Source organism: Brassica napus, chromosome C8 (genome assembly GCF_020379485.1).
Source record: "Brassica napus cultivar Da-Ae chromosome C8, Da-Ae, whole genome shotgun sequence".
NCBI classification, from domain to species: Eukaryota; Viridiplantae; Streptophyta; class Magnoliopsida; order Brassicales; family Brassicaceae; genus Brassica; species Brassica napus.
Genome location: NC_063451.1, coordinates 24134178 through 24153711, shown reverse-complemented (window position 1 = coordinate 24153711; position 19534 = coordinate 24134178). Strand labels below are relative to the sequence as shown.

The 19534-nt window shown below is 36.7% G+C and overlaps 1 protein-coding gene, 1 long non-coding RNA gene and 2 pseudogenes across 3 annotated transcripts; 2 read left to right on the top strand and 2 right to left on the bottom strand.

Annotated features, from left to right (window-relative positions):
- Positions 1 to 5291: 5291 nt before the first annotated feature.
- Positions 5292 to 6569, bottom strand: BNAC08G13420D. The gene is made up of 2 exons (XM_013798083.3): positions 5741 to 6569; positions 5292 to 5652 (listed from the first exon to the last, which is right to left on the bottom strand). Exons 1-2 carry the CDS (start codon positions 6333 to 6335, stop codon positions 5543 to 5545), a joined length of 705 nt encoding a protein of 234 aa, XP_013653537.1. The 5' UTR covers positions 6336 to 6569; the 3' UTR covers positions 5292 to 5542.
- Positions 6570 to 6657: 88 nt separating this feature from the next.
- On the bottom strand, positions 6658 to 11728 carry LOC106356490 (annotated as a pseudogene).
- A 191-nt stretch (positions 11729 to 11919) lies between these two features.
- Positions 11920 to 14195, top strand: LOC106356491 (annotated as a pseudogene).
- A 2243-nt stretch (positions 14196 to 16438) lies between these two features.
- On the top strand, positions 16439 to 19233 carry LOC106356493. 2 transcript variants are annotated; one of them, XR_001272104.3, is made up of 3 exons: positions 16592 to 17003; positions 17078 to 17535; positions 17644 to 19233. It is a non-coding gene; the product is annotated as an uncharacterized LOC106356493 (long non-coding RNA). The 2 variants fall into 2 exon arrangements; XR_007327563.1 differs by having other exon boundaries at positions 16439 to 17003; positions 17078 to 19233.
- The last annotated feature ends 301 nt before the right edge of the window (positions 19234 to 19534 follow it).

Genomic DNA, 19534 nt, shown 5'->3' with positions numbered 1-19534 from the left:
TTGAGTCATGCATTGCATATCTATTTGCATATAAAAAAAAAATCATTTAGTTTGCATCATTTGCATTTCTAGGAGAGTCTAGAGCATATAGGTTGCATTCACTTGCATTGGGAGCAATGATTTTAAATGCCTTGTAAAGAACACTACTTTGCACCTGAGTAGCTTATGCACCTCTCAAAAGGACTTGTATGCTTCGAGCCTTGAAAACTCTTCCTGAAACTTGTTGATTGCTGAAACTCAGTCTTTGAAGCCAACTACAACCTTATTTGAACTGAACGAACTTAATGCATCTTGCTCATGGTCCCTTGTGTACTGAATCATGGATATACACACTTGAGTTGTCACATCCTTTATGCCAATCTTTTTGACAACCTCTAGTGGTAGACCTCTCCCCAAAATCCCTTCCTCTGTTTAAGCCTTCATTGATTGATGAGTGAGGCCTTTTTCGGAAAGTCTTACATGCACATAATGTTGAGAGTATCGGGAACGACAATGCTTGATCTTCATTCTTGCTAGATTAGGCACATTATTGTCTAGCCATAGGATGGGGGTGAGTGTTGTGAAGTTTGATTTGGGAGTATGAGAAAGTTGAAGGAAAAGAGTGAACTCTTGTGTTTAATTGACTAGTCTTTATGGGATAAGTAGAGAAACTTCTAGCTCGATTTGTGAAAAGTCTTGGTCCCCAAACAAAAACAAAATAAAAAAAAATAGAAAAAAAAGAAGAAAAGAATAAAATAAAAAGAAAGAAAAAGAAAGAAAAAGGGGGCTAGCAAAGTTGTTTAGAGCTAAGATTTGTTTAGAAGTTAAGAAAATCCTTTATAGATTTCAAAGAAAAAGAGTTTTATGTGCAAAGTGTTCTTGGGGTCTTTTGGTGAGAGATGGGAGTTGAGTTTGACATTATGAAGTGATTGTGTAACTTGTATATTTGGGAAAATGGTAGAACAATGGAGATTGAGCATTGTATGCATGAGTTGGTCCCTTTCTTAGATATATTATATGAAATGTCAAGGCTACTCGTTTTGAGAGTAAACCACTTTAAAAGATCATGGATTTCGAACCTCTCGACCCACTTGAATAAAAGCCTTCCCTTACTCAACCAAATGATTTGGACCAATTGACCATTTGCAAAAATTCACTTGATGTTTTATGCTTAATGAATGTGAGAATTGGTTGATTTGAATGTGTGGATGCTTGATGATGAGTATAAGGGCAAAAAGAATTTAGATAGGCCTAGAGAAGCTAGAGTGTAATAAGAGAGTGTGCTCATGTTAGATTAGATGTTGAATCGAGTGCTAGTTGTGTTTCTTTTGGCTATGAGCTCCCACCTTCAAACCTCTCTCCCTATGAGTTCTAGAAAGTTCACTTGTGGACAAGTAAAAGAACAAGTTTGGGGGAGTTGATATCTTGCATATTTCCATTGTCTTATCCATTCACCCATGTGCATTTTGATCATATAGACTAGGATTTAGCCATGTTTAGGTTGCATTTTGCATACATGAGTCCTTATCAGGTATTAGAGTACCACATGGAGTTCTTGGAGACATTTGGGTGCATTTGGAGCTCAAAAGATGTGATAAAGGTGATCATTGGACGAGCAGTGCATGGGAGCGACCTCACCGAAGCGACACCGTGAAGTCGCTGTGACACCCTTTCAGAGCGACTTGACCGGAGCGACACAGCGAGGTCGCTCGCGTCTCCATCACCCGGAGCGACGTGACTGGAGCGACACAGCGAGGTCGCTCGCGTCTCCATCACCCGGAGCGACGTGACCGGAGCGACACAGCGAGGTCGCTCGCGAAGAGCGACCCAGAGCGACGTCTCGGAGCGACCTCTCGGAGCGACTACTGGAGGTCGCTGCGCGCCTTCTGTTTGCTCGAATTCATTTCTACTCAAGGGCCTTTTGGTCATTTCATTATGTACGTTTTTACTTCTGAAAACCTATGTTTTAAGTACTTTTTGGCAGCCACCAGACAGATTATCTTTTGTTCTAAGAAAAACCTTTGGAAAGTTCATCTCTTGAATCATCTTTGTTCATCTAGTTATTGCAATTCTGTGTTTTCCAATTCGTTGTTGTATCCCTTTGTATGATTAATCTGAAATCCAAAATGGGTTTAAGAGGAATCATGAAGAGTAGTGAGTAATCACCATTTGAATTCATGGGTTACGAAGATTAAGGGTGATTAGGTTAGAGCTAGGATGTTTTAGAGTAGATCATTCCAAAACCTTGCTATTAGAGTAATCATAATGCATCTTCTGAGTTAGCTTCTCAAAAGTTGTTCTTTAGGCATTTTCCACCCAAAAGGTGTTCGATGAAATGCCTGAAACAACTCTTTTAAGCTTTTAGCATATTTTGCCAAAGACATTTGTTGTTAGAAATGCTAAGATAGCCTTAGACCTGTTAGTAATGATTGCTTCCATATTATTCAACCGAAGACATTTGTTGTTTGAAATGTGTTAGTAAATGAACATTCATCTAGACATAGAGTTTGTTTAAAATCGTGTCTAAGCTTAAGGTTGATAGTTTGATTGTTCGTTTGCCATCCTTAGTTCGAAACTTGATCACCCAAGGTCTAATTCCTATGCCCATGAGTTCTAATTTCCTTAGTTAAGAAAGTCAACTCATTTGCCGTTTTTATTATTCTGAAACTGCATTAGTAATAATCATTAGTTTAGAAAACCTTTAAAATCATCGGTTGCACTTAGATTAAGTAAGTACTTGCATTCTCAGTGCTTGAAATCCCTTAGAAATGGTTCGACAATCATTTATACTACAACATTTGTCTTATGAGCCTTGAAAACTCCTAATATCAAATAGTAACTCAGAGACTGAAGAAGAAGATAAGTCTGGACCAGAGACTTGCTTGTATGTCAAGGTGAGCATGGAAGGTGCTCCTTACTTGAGGAAAATCGATCTAAAGAGTTACAAGAGCTACGTTGAGCTCTCTGGTGCTCTTGAGAAGATGTTCAGTTGCTTCACTATTGGTAAAGTTTCTAGTCTTTTTCATTGAGATAATATTTGTAACTGAGTTAGTGTTACTGTTTTATTTTATTTATTTTTCAGGTCAGTTTGGGTCTCATGGAGGGTGTGGCCGAGATGGGTTAAACGAGAGTCGCTTGACCGATCTCTTGCGTGGTTCTGAGTATGTTGTTGCCTATGAAGAAAAAGACAGAGACTGGATGCTGGTCGGTGATGTCCCTTGGGAGTAAGTCAACAACTTCATTGTTATATACTTACATCTAGTGTTATATTGTTAGTCTTGGTCATTGTATGCCTTATCTTAAGTACATAGATCAGTGAAGCTCTTGCTCTCTTTTTCTATACAGGATGTTTATATGTTCCTGCCAGAGGTTGAGAATCATGAAGAGCTCTGAGGCCATTGGCTTAGGTTAGTCTTTCTTCAATTCTTCTCTAAATCCTTGTTCTACGCAGATCAGTCTGTTCCACACTAAGAACTCACCACTGCACCAAATGAAGAAACTGTTCCTTAAAGAAACCTTGTTTCTTTGCAGCTCCGAGGGTAATGGAGAAATGTAGAAGCAGGAACTAGTAAAGATTATTCATATAGGTGTTATTCGTTTGCTCACCCAGGTGATCCATCTGAGTGAAGATGTAAATCGATGTTCGTTTTGTACATTATAATGCTACGTCCAGATGGATCACCCAGCTGAATTTTTAAAAATTCATCTCAAATTCTCATCCAAATGAAGGTGAGTCTTGATGGTGCATCTGAGATGCATATATTATTTGGAAAAATGCATCTAAGATTCAGGTATATGGAAAGATGCATCTAATTCAGTCCAAAATGATAAATGACAATAATGTTTTTAAATCAAAATATTATTTTCAAACCGAAAATCCTATATCTTTCCATATACATTTCTTCCGCCAGAATCGAAAAATACATTTTCTCGCCAAAACTGAAAACACACTTTTCTGCCAAAACCACAAAAATGCTCTTATCCGCAAAAAAGCATAAAAACGCATTTTTTTGGCCAAACCAGTAAAACCGCACTTTTCGGCCAAAACGGTAAAAACACATTTTCCCGCCAAAAGCGTAAAACCGCAGAAAAACCGAAAAACATATTTTCCTGTCAAAACCGTAAAACACACACTTTGTCCCCAAAATCACAAAAATACATTTTCCCGACAAAAATACAAAAACATATGTTTCGTAAAAACCGCAAAAACACATTCCTCCCCCCCCCCCCCCAAACGAAAAAAAAAAGTATTTTCCCGCCAAAACCAGAAAACCGCGTTTTCCGGAAGCTCCATTTTCCGCCAAAACCGGAAAACGTATTTTTCTGTCAAAACCGGAAAACGTATTTTCCCCCAAAACCAGAAAACCGCATTTTCCCTCCAAAACCACAAAACACACTTTCTCGTCAAAACACATTTTTCGCTAAAACAGGAAAAACATATTTTCCGCCAAAAACGTGAAAATAAACTTTTTCCGTCAAAACCGCGAAAATGCATTTTTCCCGTCAAAACCGCAAAAATGCACTTTTTCCGCCAAAACCGCAAAAAATGCATTTTTCCGCCAAAACGCGAAAACAAAATATTTTCCCGCCAAACTCGCAAAAACGTACTTTTTCGTCAAAAACACTTTTTTCGCCAAAACCGCCAAAAAGTATTTTCAGCCAAAACTGCAAAAACACAATTTTCCCGCTAAAACCGCAAAAATGTATTTTCCCACCAAAACCAAAAACGCACTTTTTCGTCAAACACACATTTTTCCGCAAAAACCGCAAAAATTATTTTCTGCCAAAACCGTAAAAATGCTATTTTCCCACCAAAATTTTAAAAAAATTATATTTTAGTCATTTTATTAACAAGTTCATCTGAAAGCAGATGCAATTTAAAAACTAAAAAAACAAACAAACATACTTGCATTTAGATGATTCATCAGGATGCAAAGACGAAATGAAAAAACGAACATCCAGATGGAGCATCTAGATAAAACATCTAGATTGACTATTTGGATGCATCTTTCAGATGTATGGATGCATTTCCAGATGTATGGATGCATTTCCAGATGTACAGACTAACATGCCATAATGTAATAGCCATTTTGTTTTGAAGTATTCCTGTGTGTTTGATCTTTTCTTAAAACAGCGCCTCTACTAAGTCCTAATAAGGCCTCTTCCTCTTTCTTCCGTCTCTATCTAACAAAATAGGTTTGTGTTTGTTCATGTGTGTTTTTGCTAAGGAAAGACTTCATTACTCATATGTGAATAATAATTTGGTATTGTGTAACCAAATGATTGTATCTCAATGAAACAACAGTGCAACATCATATCAGTAACTCCTCACTAGAGAAATGATTGTTTTAGTTCACAGAGTTTATGTTTAGTTCAAACAACTTACAGGCGTTATCACAGTTTCATGTTAAATGTATATTTATCTAATAGTACACAACATAAACCTCAGTTTCCTTCTCTTTACAACTTCTATGTACAAATTGAAACTTGGCAGAGAAAAGGCTTACAGGGATTGAAGAGCAACTCCAATTTGCTTCCTTGTCTCTCAAGTCTTCTGGAAAATTCAGCTTCTCTTGCTAAAGTTGCTCATTATCCACCCAAAGTCAAGTACATTTTGCCCATATTGTATCTTCACGAGGTAGCTTCTGTAGGGAATTAGTATGCTTTTGAGACCTGAGACCATTCAAGATATATCATCATAACAACAAGAACAAATTAAAACAGCATCTACACCCAATGTAAACAAAACTCATGTAGTTACCTGTTATGCACATTGTCTTGTAAAAGAAAGCAACGTGCGCATCTCCCCTTGTAACAACGTGCTTGTTTGATTCCAAACACTCAAGAAACGCCATGTCGGCTTTTAACATCTCTGCCTGATCATGAGTATCATAACCAATATCATGGCAATAACAGCAATGGTCTAACCAATCAATAGGCCTCTGATCCCATACCAGTGAACCACCATCTTTCCCACTAGACCAGTTGGGTCCACAATAATGCCCGTACCTCGGGAAAAGCTGCGAGAGAAACGCCCTCATTCCTGTGTGCCAAGGAACCTTGGACACATAGGGTCTAAACCTATAAACAGTATTCACACTATTTAACCTGGAAGACTTGCGAGACACGGCATGTCTTTTTAACCCTCTGTTTATAGTAGTGGGTTTCTGCTTTCGGTCACCAGAAGTTGCAGCCCATGGAATAACAGAACCGAGGGACCATGTCCATATCTTTATACCCAACAAGCCGTTCCCTTGACCTAGAGAAGCCCTGGATGTCACGGTTTCTACCATGGCTACATCTTTCTCCGAGCTGTTGCTGTTAAACCAGGGCATACTCGGCAACACAAACTTCATCTATAAACAGCTTAGTGCAGAGTGCACACAGTGACTTCAGCAACCAAGTATCAACTAACCACAAGATCTGTCATCACTAGGAACATCATGTTCTAGTTAAAAAAAATATAACAAGACTTTGGTTCTGCAACTCCTTAGCAACCGACCTTTCTAGTGTTGATAAAAAGAGAAACTTCCACACAGGAAACCTTATCTCAGCCGATGTTAAAGTATGAAGTATGCAGTTCACAAGTTTTGCTCATTCTCCTTCACACATCACATTTTGTATCTTTCCTTAGGTTTTATTGGGCCGGCAATATTTATGGAGAGAGCTTTGAGCCCATATGGGAACAATCTTATATTTCATGAACAAAACAATTACAGCTCTAATTAAAGGTGGTGAATACTGAAGATTGTCTACAAAAAAAAAAGGAAACTCATTTGAAAACTGGTTTTTTCTCAATCAGTTGTCTTCTCCAAGAGTAAACTTGACAAACTTCCTGACTTTCATGTTTTCACCAAGAGTAGCCACAGTTTGCTATACAAGATCCTTTACCAAGACACTGTCATCTTTAATGTAAGGCTCCTCAAGCAACTCCTTCTTCATCTGGTTACCAGTAGAAGAAAAGGGTCAGTGATATTACACATTAAAACAATGAACTGATTCAATATAGTATAAAGGCAATTTCAACCTACTTTTGGTTTCTGGAACTGAAGGAGCATCTGCCTTTTCCTCAAACCTTTCCACCTCTTCAACTTCAGCTGCTGCACCAAGTCCCTTCTGACTCCTGCGAAGCATCTTGAGCTTTGGTCTCTATCACTTCTTCTACCTTGGGAGTTTCTGATGAGACAACCTCTTCACTTGTTTCTTCAGATGCTACAGCTTCTTCTGATTCACTCACAGTCACAGTCACAGGCTCTACTGGTCAAGAAACGCAGCGATCTCCTCGTTCTTCCCAAAAGCAAGCACAAAAGGATTCGTTGCTGTATGCACAACACCTTGACTAGGCGTTTCATCGAACTTACCATCATCTTTCTCTTTCATAGTCAAAGTAATACGTCCCCTAGTTATCCTCAACACACGAACCTTAACCTCTTGTCCAGCTTGCAAAGAAGAGCCACCACCCATCATCATGCTCCCAATCCCATCATCTGCTTCCTCATTCGTAGGTAAGAAACCTTCTTCACCTTCCCCTATCGTTATAAACGCTCCTGACCTAGTCAGATTCTTCACCGTTCCATGTAACATCTGCCCTTTCACATACTTTGAGCTAAACCCATCTTCCTTCCTCTGCCCTCCTTTTAAAGCATTCCTCTTCTCTCCGCCCCTCGGCTGAGTATCACCACCACCACCACCACTTTGAGTAGAATCATCATTCTCACGCATAGTAAGAGAAATACGTTTTGCCTCAATGTCAGCTTCCACCAGCCTCACTTTCACCTCTTGCCCTATAGTGACAACACTCGCGACATCTTTAACAAAGGTGTCACTCAGTTGAGAGACATGGACTAATCCATCAGTGAAAGCACCAAAGTCAACGAAAGCACCAAAGGGCTGGATGGCTCTTACTTTCCCGGTGAAGGTAGCACCAGAACAAGCTCCTCGTTCTTAACGGAAGGCATTTCACTCTTCCTCCCGGCTCTAGCTGTTCCCCTTGACTGAGATGTTGTAGTAGTAGTAGTAGTAGTAGTAGTAGGAGCTGCATCATCCGCAACAGGAGGAGAAGAGTCTTGTTCCTCTACTGTTGCCACAACATCAGTCCCTGTGGCTCTACTACGATAAGGATGCAACACAAACTGCTTTCCGTGAGTAGGAAACAACTTAAGAGAAGTGGAAAGAGGCAAGACGAGTCTTTGAGCGGATGATGGTGTCTGCTTTTGCCCAGCATTACGCCAGAAGCAACATTTGATGGAGTAATCATTCTTCTTTACAGTAAAAGCGGTTCCGGGAATGAGCCCGGCTTTGCTGAGAGAAGGAGAACTAACCGTAGCCATCACCTACAACATATAAAGCATTTTACACACTGTCAAGTTTCAAGCTTTACTGAGCAAAAAAACAGAGACTGATATAAAGAAAAAGGCCACTCTTTTCTAATTAAACAACACGCGAACAGTCGGTACAATGACTGCACAATAGAGGTGTCAACTGGGCGGGCTAGTCCAATTCATTTTGGGCGGGTTATGGACGTGCCCAATTAATAAATGGTCCAACTGGACAAAAGACCAATTGGTACATGGTCTAATTCGGCGAAGACCAAATGGACAATGGGTGTCCATGGGCTTCCTAAAACATGTTTTTATAAGTTTAACAAACGAAAACATAACTTTACATTTGAACCCAAAACAATAGTTTTATCTTTAAAATAAAAAATTCATGATTTTGACGGAAAACATAATTTCACAATTTTGACTGAAAAAAGTACTTCATTAATTTGGCGGGAAAACACAATTTCTCGGTTTCGGCGGGAAAACGCAATTTCTCGGTTTTGGCGGGAAAACGCAATTTCTCGGTTTTGGCGGGAAAGCGCAATTTCTCGGTTTTGGCAGAAAACGCAATTTCTCGGTTTTGGCGGGAAAACGCAATTTTTTGGTTTTGGCGGGGAAACACAATTTCGCGGATTATTTCTCGGTTTCAGCGGGAAAACACAATTTCTCGGTTTCGGCGGGAAAACGCAATTTCTCGGTTTTGGCGGGAAAACGCAATTTCTCGGTTTCGGCGGGAAAACGCAATTTCTCGGTTTCGGCGGGAAAACGCAATTTTTCGGTTTCGGCGGGAAAACACAATTTTTCGGTTTCGGCGGGAAAACGCAATTTCTCAGTTTTGGCGGAAAAACGCAATTTCTCGGTTTTGGCGGGAAAACGCAATTTTTCGGTTTTGGCGGAAAAACGCAATTTTTGGTTTTGGCGGGAAAACGCAATTTTTCGGTTTTGGCGGGAAAACGTAATTTCTCGGTTTTGGCGGAAAAACGCAATTTTCGGTTTTGGCGGAAAAACGCAATTTTCGGTTTTGGCAGAAAAACGCAATTTCTGGTTTTGGCGGGAAAACGCAATTTCTCGGTTTCGAACAAGAAAAAAATACTTTTATAATTTTGGAAAGTAAACATAATTTCAAAATTTTAGAAATAAGATCTAAACTAATAATTAAAAAATAATTATAAATTTTATTAGGTGTCCATGGACATGCCTATTTGGACATAGTCTCTATTGGTCTTGGACATTTGTTTGGACCATTGTCTAATATGGACCACCCATTATTGCCCAAAACTGAAATGGTCCAACTGGTCATGCCCATTTGGACAATGGACGGACCATTTGACAGCTATACTTCACAATTACTAGGGGTGTCAACTGGGCGGGCTGACCATGGGCTAGCCCAGTCCAATTCATTTTGGGCGGGCTATAGACGTGCCCAATTAATAAATGGTCCAACTGGACAAAAGACCAATTGGTACATGGTCTAATTCGGCGAAGACCAAATGGACAATGGGTGTCCATGGGCTTCCTTAAACATGTTTTTATGAGTTTAACAAACGAAAACATAACTTTACATTTGAACCCAAAACAATAGTTTTATCTTTAAAATAAAAAATTCACGATTTTGACGGAAAACATAATTTCACAATTTTGACTGAAAAATGTATTTCATTAATTTGGCGGGAAAACACAATTTTTCGATTTTGGCGTGAAAACACAATTTCTCGGTTTTGGTGGGAAAACGCAATTTCTCGGTTTTGGCGGGAAAACACAATTTCTCGGTTTCAGCGGGAAAACACAATTTCTCGGTTTCGGCGGGAAAACACAATTTCTCGGTTTCGGCAGGAAAACGTAATTTCTCGGTTTTGGCGGGAAAGCGCAATTTCTCGGTTTTGGCACAAAAACGCAATTTCTCGGTTTTGGAGGGAAAACACAATTTTTTGGTTTTGGCGGGGAAACACAATTTCGCGGATTATTTCTCGGTTTCAGCGGGAAAACACAATTTCTCGGTTTCGGCGGGAAAACGCAATTTCTCGGTTTCGGCGGGAAAACGCAATTTCTCGGTTTCGGCGGGAAAACGCAATTTCTCGGTTTCGGCGGAAAAACACAATTTCTCGGTTTCGGCGGGAAAACGCAATTTCTCGGTTTTGGCGGGAAAACTCAATTTCTCGGTTTTGGCGGAAAAACGCAATTTTTCGGTTTTGGCGGAAAAACACAATTTTCGGTTTTGGCGGGAAAACACAATTTTTCGGTTTTGGCGGGAAAACGTAATTTCTCGGTTTTGACGGAAAAACGCAATTTTCGGTTTTGGCGGGAAAACGCAATTTCAAGGTTTTGGCGGAAAAACGCAATTTTCGGTTTTGGCGGGAAAACGCAATTTCAAGGTTTTGGCGGGAAAAAACAATTTCTCGGTTTCGGTGGGAAAGCGTAATTTCTCGGTTTTGGCGGGAAAACACAATTTTCGGTTTTGGCGGAAAAACGCAATTTCTGATTTTGGCGGGAAAACGCAATTTCTCGGTTTCGAACAAGAAAAAAATACTTTTATAATTTTGGAAAGTAAACATAATTTCAAAATTTTAGAAATAAGATCTAAACTAACAATTAAAAAATAATTATAAATTTTATTGGATGTCCATGGGCATGCCCATTTGGACATGGTCTCTATTGGTCTTGGACATTTGTTTGGAGTCTGGACCATTGTCCAATATGGACCACCCATTATTGCCCAAAACTGAAATGGTCTAACTGGTCATGCCCATTTGGACCATGGACGGACCATTTGACAGCTATAACAATTACACTGAGAGAGACCCATTTGAGCACAACTAAGAAAGGAGCTACCTTTAAGTTCGTCTTTGTTCTCCAAGAGAAACTAAACCGAGAAAAAATCGCTACTTTCCTTGACAAATAAGCCTAGAGAGAAGCGAGGAAAGAAGTGAGAGGCTTCAAAATCCTTATCTCATTTTGTCTGTCTCCTCTGCTCTGCTCTTTGGTTTCGTGGATAAAAGAGATAAGAAGTCTTCAAAGATTACAGATGATCGATCAGTCAGCTCCAACTCAAGCTGAGTTGATTATATCCAATATGGGCTTATGGGCTTGATGCTAAGGCCCATAAATACTCAAAACGCGTATCAGTAGCCCTGGGACGAATCCGGATATCCGGGAAATTTAGGATATCCGGATCCGGATTCGTGGTTTCCGGATATCCGGGTTTCGGATATCCGTCTCGATATTCTATTATCCGCGGATATCCGGATCCGGATCCGTCAAAATAATTAAAAATAATTTTTTTAACAAAAAATACTAATTTTTTTTAATATAATACATAAATTAAATATTTATAAATATATTGATATATTGTAAAAACTAAAATATAATATTATAAGATTAATTCATGTATAAATATTAATATATCAAATATAAATATTAATAAAATTTAAAAATTTAATGTATTTTAAAAATACGGATTCGGATCCGGATATCCGGACCTAAAAATTAAGATATCCGGATCCGGATTCGGTTTGCACAGATACCCCACCCCGGATATCTTATTTTCGGAGCGGATCCGGAGGGGATCTCGGATCGAATCCGGATCTCGGATAATAACTCAGAGGACTGTTGTCATCTAACCCTTTGTGGGGGACAGACGATGACCATCCATCCAATACTCTCCAAGTTGTTTGCTATATGTGGCAAGATCACTCACTCATCACAGCGATTATTATTTTTCTTCTGCGGAAATATGAACATGTTTGTGCTACTGCTTCTTCTCTTCTTGAACAAGGCAGTTTCTCAGAGTGAAAGAGGAGAGTTCGGCTTCAATGGTTACTTGTACGACAGCTATGGAACTGCCAATCTTGACTCCAATGGCCTAATGAAGCTTACAAATTACGCGGAACAAAAAACTGGTCAAGTTTTCTACAAGTTCCCTGTTCGGTTCAAGGACTCACCACTACATTTGTTTTCGCCATAGTGTCTGCTAGTGGCCATGGAATCGCTTTTGCCATTTCTCCTACCAAAGGCTTGCCCTATAGCTTTCCCTCGCAATATCTAGGGCTCTTTAATATGACAAATAATGGAGATCCCTCAAATCATGTTGTAGCAGTTGAGTTTGATACAATCCAGAGCCGTGAATTCGGTGACATGGATGATAACCATGTTGGTATCGACATCAACAGATTAAGATCAGAGAAAGCAGCTTCAGCAGATTATTACAAAGAAGACGGTACTTTCAAAAACATATCTCTTATAAGTAGGAAACCGATACAAGCCTGGGTTGAATATGATTCATCAAGGAAACAACTCAATATCACTCTTCATCCTCTTCATGTCGCTAAGCTAAAGAGGCCACTGCTTTCTCTAACCAAAAATCTATCGCCATATCTCCTGGAGTCCATGTATGTCGGTTTCACTTCATCCACAGGCTCTATTCTTTCATCTCATTATATTCTTGGTTGGACCTTCAAGCTCAATGGGAAAGCTTCAGACATAGACCCATCTCGTCTTCCAAAACTTCCTGATGACTATCAGCAAGACTCTCGGAGTAGTTTAAAAAAGATATTGGCTATCAGTTTGAGTATGACCGGCCTCGCAGTCCTCATCTTCTTGACCATAAGTTTCATGCTTCTCATGAAAAGAAAGAAGTTAATGGAAGTTCTTGAAGACTGGGAGGTTCAGTTTGGTCCACATAGGTTCGCTTACAAGGATCTCTACATTGCCACAAAGGGTTTCAAGAACAGCGAGCTTCTTGGCAAATGAGGGTTTGGTAAAGTCTACAAAGGTACACTGTTGTCATCTAACCTAGACATCGCCGTGAAGAAAGTTTCTCATGATTCAAGACAAGGAATGAGAGAGTTTATCGCCGAGATTGCCACCATTGGCCGTCTCAGGCATCCTAACTTAGTTCGGCTTCTCGGTTACTGCAGACGCAAGGGGGAACTCTATTTGGTCTACGATTGTATGCCAAAAGGTAGTCTAGATAAGTTCCTCTACCACCAACCAGAACAGAGTCTTGACTGGTCTCAAAGATTCAACATCATCAAAGATGTAGCTTCTGGTCTCTTGTATCTACACCAACAATGGGTTCAAGTCATCATTCACAGAGACATCAAGCCAGCAAACATTCTTCTCGATGAATCTATGAACGCAAAGCTTGGTGATTTTGGTCTTGCCAAGCTTTGTGAACACCGAATCGATCCTCAGACCTCTAACGTGGCTGGCACGTTTGGGTATATCTCACCGGAGCTCTCAAGGACAGGGAAGGCAAGCACAAGCTCTGATGTGTTCGCCTTTGGAGTATTCATGTTAGAGATTACTTGCGGGAGAAGACCTGTCTTGCCACGAGCGTCTTCGCCAAGCGAGATGGTTCTTACTGATTGGGTGCTAGATTGTTGGAAAGATGACATATTGCAAGTGGTTGACGAGAGGGTGAAGCATGATGACAAATACCTTGAGGAGCAAGTAACAATGGTTCTCAAGCTAGGCTTGCTCTGTTCGCATCCGGTTGCTGCCATGAGACCGAGCATGTCCATCGTCATCCAGTTCCTGGACGGTGTGGCTCAGCTACCTCATAACTTGCTTGATGTTGTGAAAGCTCGAGAAAACGTTGGAGCCACTGAAGCAACCGCGGCTCCTGCGCAGCCTAGTTCGATCGCCACGGTTACATTTACGGAATCATTTGCATCACACGGACGCTAAAAGATCAAACACACAGGACCATCTTCTTTCTTCTCGTCTAATAAAGTAAATCTCTATATGTCAAAAGAAACTGCTGCATCTAAAGTTCTAAATAACTAGATTAAGACCCGCACCTTGCGCGGGATAAAAATTATATATAAAAATTATTTTATGTATTATATGTTCTTACATATTATGAAATAATAAATATATATTGAATAATTAAAAATCAGTAACTATTACATATATAATTAAATTGGTGCGAACGTATAAATCAATTTTATTAATCCAAACAATTTTATAAATTTTTTTTATAGGATATGTAATTAAATTTAAATGATATTAACATACATAGTATATTTTTAATATTAATGTCTATTTTTTTTTAAATGATGCTTTCTACTCATATATTTTTTTGATCATGTGTATCTTTAATAGCAAAAACTTTAAATTACTGATAACAAAAATTTTATTGTGGGATTAATAATTTTAGTAATTGATAATTTAAAAAAATTTATCAATGTTAGTTCAAAACTTTTATCAAAAAAAATTATTCAAAGTAAATTTTGAAACTAAAATATTTATTTATTCAATATGGTTTATAGTTTAATTTAGAATGATATATATACATATATATTTTAAATCTTAATGATTAATTAAATTAGACTTTTACTTATATGATTTTGTAATTATTTTTATTTTGTCATAACAAAAATTTTAAACCATGGATCGCAAAATTTGAATGTGAGACTTTTAACAGTTTTAGTAATTTATAGTCATTTTTTAAAATTCAAAATATAAAATATACAGAAAAATCTAAATTTTTATAATATGGTTATTGTGTTTTTTAAAAGTTATTTTAATAGTTTTAAATTAAACAAATTTGATAGAAGATACATTTTTTTTATCAGATCTTTATTATTCAAAATCATTAATTGTCATATATACTTTATCCACATTAGGCAATTCCGTAATTTTTATTTAAGAAAATAATAAATGACATTAATAATGAATTTATGGTTAGTTTAATAAAAAAATTATTATATAATTAGATGAACCAACCTATTTCTCTAGTAATTCTAAGAATCATCCTAATGATGACATGTGGCTACAAAAAGAAGTTGTAATGTTTCACAAATAATATATAGGGGATGTGTTTGCAAGACTGCTATGTAATAGACTAATAGCTATGGTTTCATTTGGTGAAGTTTAAAACGAGATTACGAAGTAGGACGACATGTAAACCCCAACTTGATTTATTTTGGCCCATTGTTTTAAGAAAACTGTGAAAATGCTAAAAACTTAGTTTTGTAGATTGAAACCAGCTCTGTGTGTGATCTCAGTTACGTCATTACGAGTTGAGCTGCAGGAAATTTACCTTACATCGACCCCAAAGAAATATGTATTTGTTGCCGCCCTTAAAGTACATACATCATCATTCATCAGCTACTATTCAGGACCAGCTCTCGATACATGTCATAACTCATAGATTTTAATGTTTCTAAAAGAATATATAAAAGACTAGATTAAGATCCGCGCCTTGCGCGGGATCAACATTATATATATAAATTATTTTATGTATTAAATTTTTTTTACATATTATGAAATAATAAATATATATTAAATAATTAAAATTCAGTAACTATTAAATATATAATTAAATTGGTGCGAACATATAAATCAATTTTATTAATCCAAAAAATATTTTTTTTATATTTGATAGGATATGTTATTAAATTTAAATGATACTGGCATATATAATATATTTTAGTATATTTTTAATATTAATGTCTATTAAATGATGATTTCTACTCATATAGTTTTTTGATCATTTGTATCTTTTATAGAAAAAATTTAAATTACTGATAACAAAATTTTCATTGTGGGATTAATAGTTTTAATAATTTATAATTTTTTTAAAAAAATAAGTTGTCAATGATCGTTCAAAATTTTTATCAAAAAAATTGTTCAAAGTAAAATTTGAAACTAAAATATTGTATTTTATATGGTTTATAGTTTAATTTAAAACGATATATATATTAATCTTAATAATTAATTAAATTAGACTTTTTACTTATATAATTTTTGTAATCATTTGTATTTTGCCATAACAAAAATTTTAAACCATGGATCATAAAATTTGAATGTGAGACTTTTAACAGTTTTAGTAATTTATAACCGTTTGTAAAAATTCAAAATATAACATATACATAAAAATCTAAATTTTTATTATATGGTTATTATGGTTGTTTAATTTATTTAATAGTTTAAAATTAAACAAATATGATAGAAGATACACTATTTTTTATCAAATCTTTATTATTCAAAATCATTAATTCTCATATATACTTTAGCCACATTAGGCAATTCCGTAAATTTTATTTAAGGAAATAATAAAGTACATTAATGATAAATTTATTGTTAGTTTAATAAAAAGCTTATTATATAATTGGATGGACCAACATATTTCTGTAATGATTCTAGTGATAACATGTGGCTACAAAAAGAAGTTGTATTGCTTCTCAAATAATATATAGGGGATATCGCACGACCTATATCAACTTTTTATCTATAATATTGATCTGGTTTGGATCAGATCAATTGAATTATTTTTTAAACAAGATCAATATTTGGTCAACTGTCGGTAGAACTATTCTCTGTGTATATATATATATTTTAAGATATCGCGTATAATGTGGAGATTATAATATGTCAAAATCATATAATACACTGACTATAAATTAAAATGCATCCATGTGAGCAGAGCAATTACAACAAACAGAAGAAAGAAAAATATCTATCCACTGAAACAATCTTGATCAAGCTAATAATCAATGGCCATATCTCACGCCTTGCAGCCTTTGCTTCTTCTCCTTCTGTCACTTTTTTTCTTACCAGCTGCTTTGGGTGCCTTCGTCAATTTTACGAACTGCAGAGTATCGAAACCCAACCGTCGCGTCAATGTCACTAGTATAAGTATCGATCCATACCCGCTTCCTCTTTCCCGGTTAACATACTTTACGATAACCGCTGAAACAAGTAAGCAGTTCTCTTAATTTATTTTTTCCTGATAATCAAACTTTCTAATATTTAAAAAACTTTGGTGTGAGCAGACTTTAACAGGCCTGTTCGTTTTACGGTAGCTGACGCAGCGGTGAATGACCAAAATTATAACTGACTTCTTGCCCAAGTATGTGGAGAACACCGCTGGCGGCCGTACTTTCAACCATTAAAATCAGACGCAGCTCTCATTTAACTGCGTCACGGAAACACCGGCGGCTCTTGTAAAAACTAATCGCAGCGGCAACTCGTTTGTTTTCCACCATTTTTTTTTCCGAGTTTGATGTGTAAATTTTGAGAAACCGAAAGCTGCATCAGCAACCGTAAAAAGAACAGGCCTAACATAACAGAGGGAGAAATCGTGTTTAATACGTTCAGTGTGCCATTGGTTCTTAATCCGGTGCACTTAACATACCCCCTCTGTCCTTTTGTGAAGGCATGCCCTGTTACAGCTGGCCCTACGGTAATAAAACTGGATTTCGTTAATTCCGGGGCGGATGATCTGAGAATTGTAAGTTTTTCTTTACACTAACACTAGCTTGAGACGAGTCCCATAATCTATGCATTTCAAACCTATTGATGATATGATTTTCTGATGACCCTTCTTTATACAAACCAGAAAGAATATTTTGGTGAAATAAGGATGTTCGAGGATACTAATATATTCCAGACTATGTGCGTCACCTTCAGATATCTGGTCCCAGGTGGCCTTCAAACTTTTTTTAAGAACTTAAATAAAAATTGTTTAGTGGCCTATGCCCAGATCCGGTCCTGCGTAATCCTTTGTTTCAAGACTTTTAACGTCTCTCTCATTATTCCTTGTATTATGTAATTTTCCTTTTTAGCTATCCTGTGTCGTCCAACAATAAATAAGGGTTGTTGTATACACATGTACACCCTTGACCCCATGTCCATGTTATGTATCTCTGTTTTTTATTTGGTTTGCACCTTTGATTTTTTTACTTTTGTGAAAGCTGTGGTTTGCATCTTTGATATTTTTACTTTTTTTTTGTCTTTTTTAAGCATTCTATAATTTTATTGTTATCGTTTTTGATAGATTTATTGAAATAAAAGAAGTTTCAGATGGAACAAGAAATAATTACATTCAAAAGCAGTTTCAAGTTTTTTATTTCACAATATATCAGTTTGTGCTATTAGGGTAGTTTTTACTAACCAAACTCACTTTCAATTTAAATCAAACCAAATGAATTTGTAATAAAAGAAAATAAGTAACTATATTTAATAGATGTTCTTTTTTTAAGGGAGATTTCATCACAACCATTCATTTCATTTATATATTTGATGGTCAAAATTCAGCAAAAATGAAGTGGGTCTCTCTTCCTTTCTCTTTCGTCTTCTTCCTTTTACATTCTCAATTTTTTAGAAAATTGAAATTTGCTTCTTAATTCTCTTTTTTCAAACTTTTTTTTACGAAATCATTTTCTTTATTACTCGATCTATCTTTTGAGATATGTGAAGGTGCATCTCCAATGATGGTGTAATGGTCAACAACGAAGATGTTGGCGTCTTTGACATAAACGACGGCGGAGACATAGATGAAGGTGAAGACGATGTAGAAGACCTATTACCCACCATGAACCAGATTGTGAAAAGCAAGCACAAAGACATTGAAGAGATTATTTCATTCCTTGATGAGATTATAAAGCCTAGTTTATACAATTTCATTGCTCATTCTACAAGCTAGTGTGGATTTCAAGGTTTAGCATAGTTTTTTTTTAGAATTAAGGTTTAGCATAGTTACTGCAACAAAATTGATTAGTGTGTGTTTTCATACTAGCTTTATGATGGGGCTTAGCTTGATTAATTTTTGGTTGTTGTACTTGTACATATGTATACTATCATATTTATCGTACATATGTACACATATGTATTTTACACATGTACGCTAATACTTTCTCGTACACATGCATAGTGAAGATGAAAATGACAATGGCGATGATGATGTTGATGATGGTGCTGGTAAGTTGAGTTATCATATATGGTTGATATATAATCAAGGTTGTCAATTTCATCTTTTTGTCGTCTGGATCTTCTGAACTCATATAATACTCTGGTTGTAGGTTGTTCCGTTTAATTCTCTGTTTTTAGGTTGTTCTATTCGCGAAAGTGAATGTATTTTGACACTAAAACAGTAAAACGTATTTAGGTTGTTCAATTTGATATCCTTGAGTTTATGGGTTTGGAATTATTAGTGAAACATGATTCAAGTATATATGTACACCAAGAATATATACTATTGTACACGTGTGCACCAAATATTGTACATGTGTACATCCATAATTGTATGTCACATTAACAAAGTCAGAAATATAATACATATGCTATCAAGATCTAAAATAAGTCTCATTCACAACAACGAGAACCTTTTTTTATTCACGCAAACCACGCTTCCTTGTCCTTATACCTACAAAGACAATTCTATCTCTTTAACATGTACATGCGTACACTAACATTATGTACACATCCACGTGGTCATCTTCTTTAACATG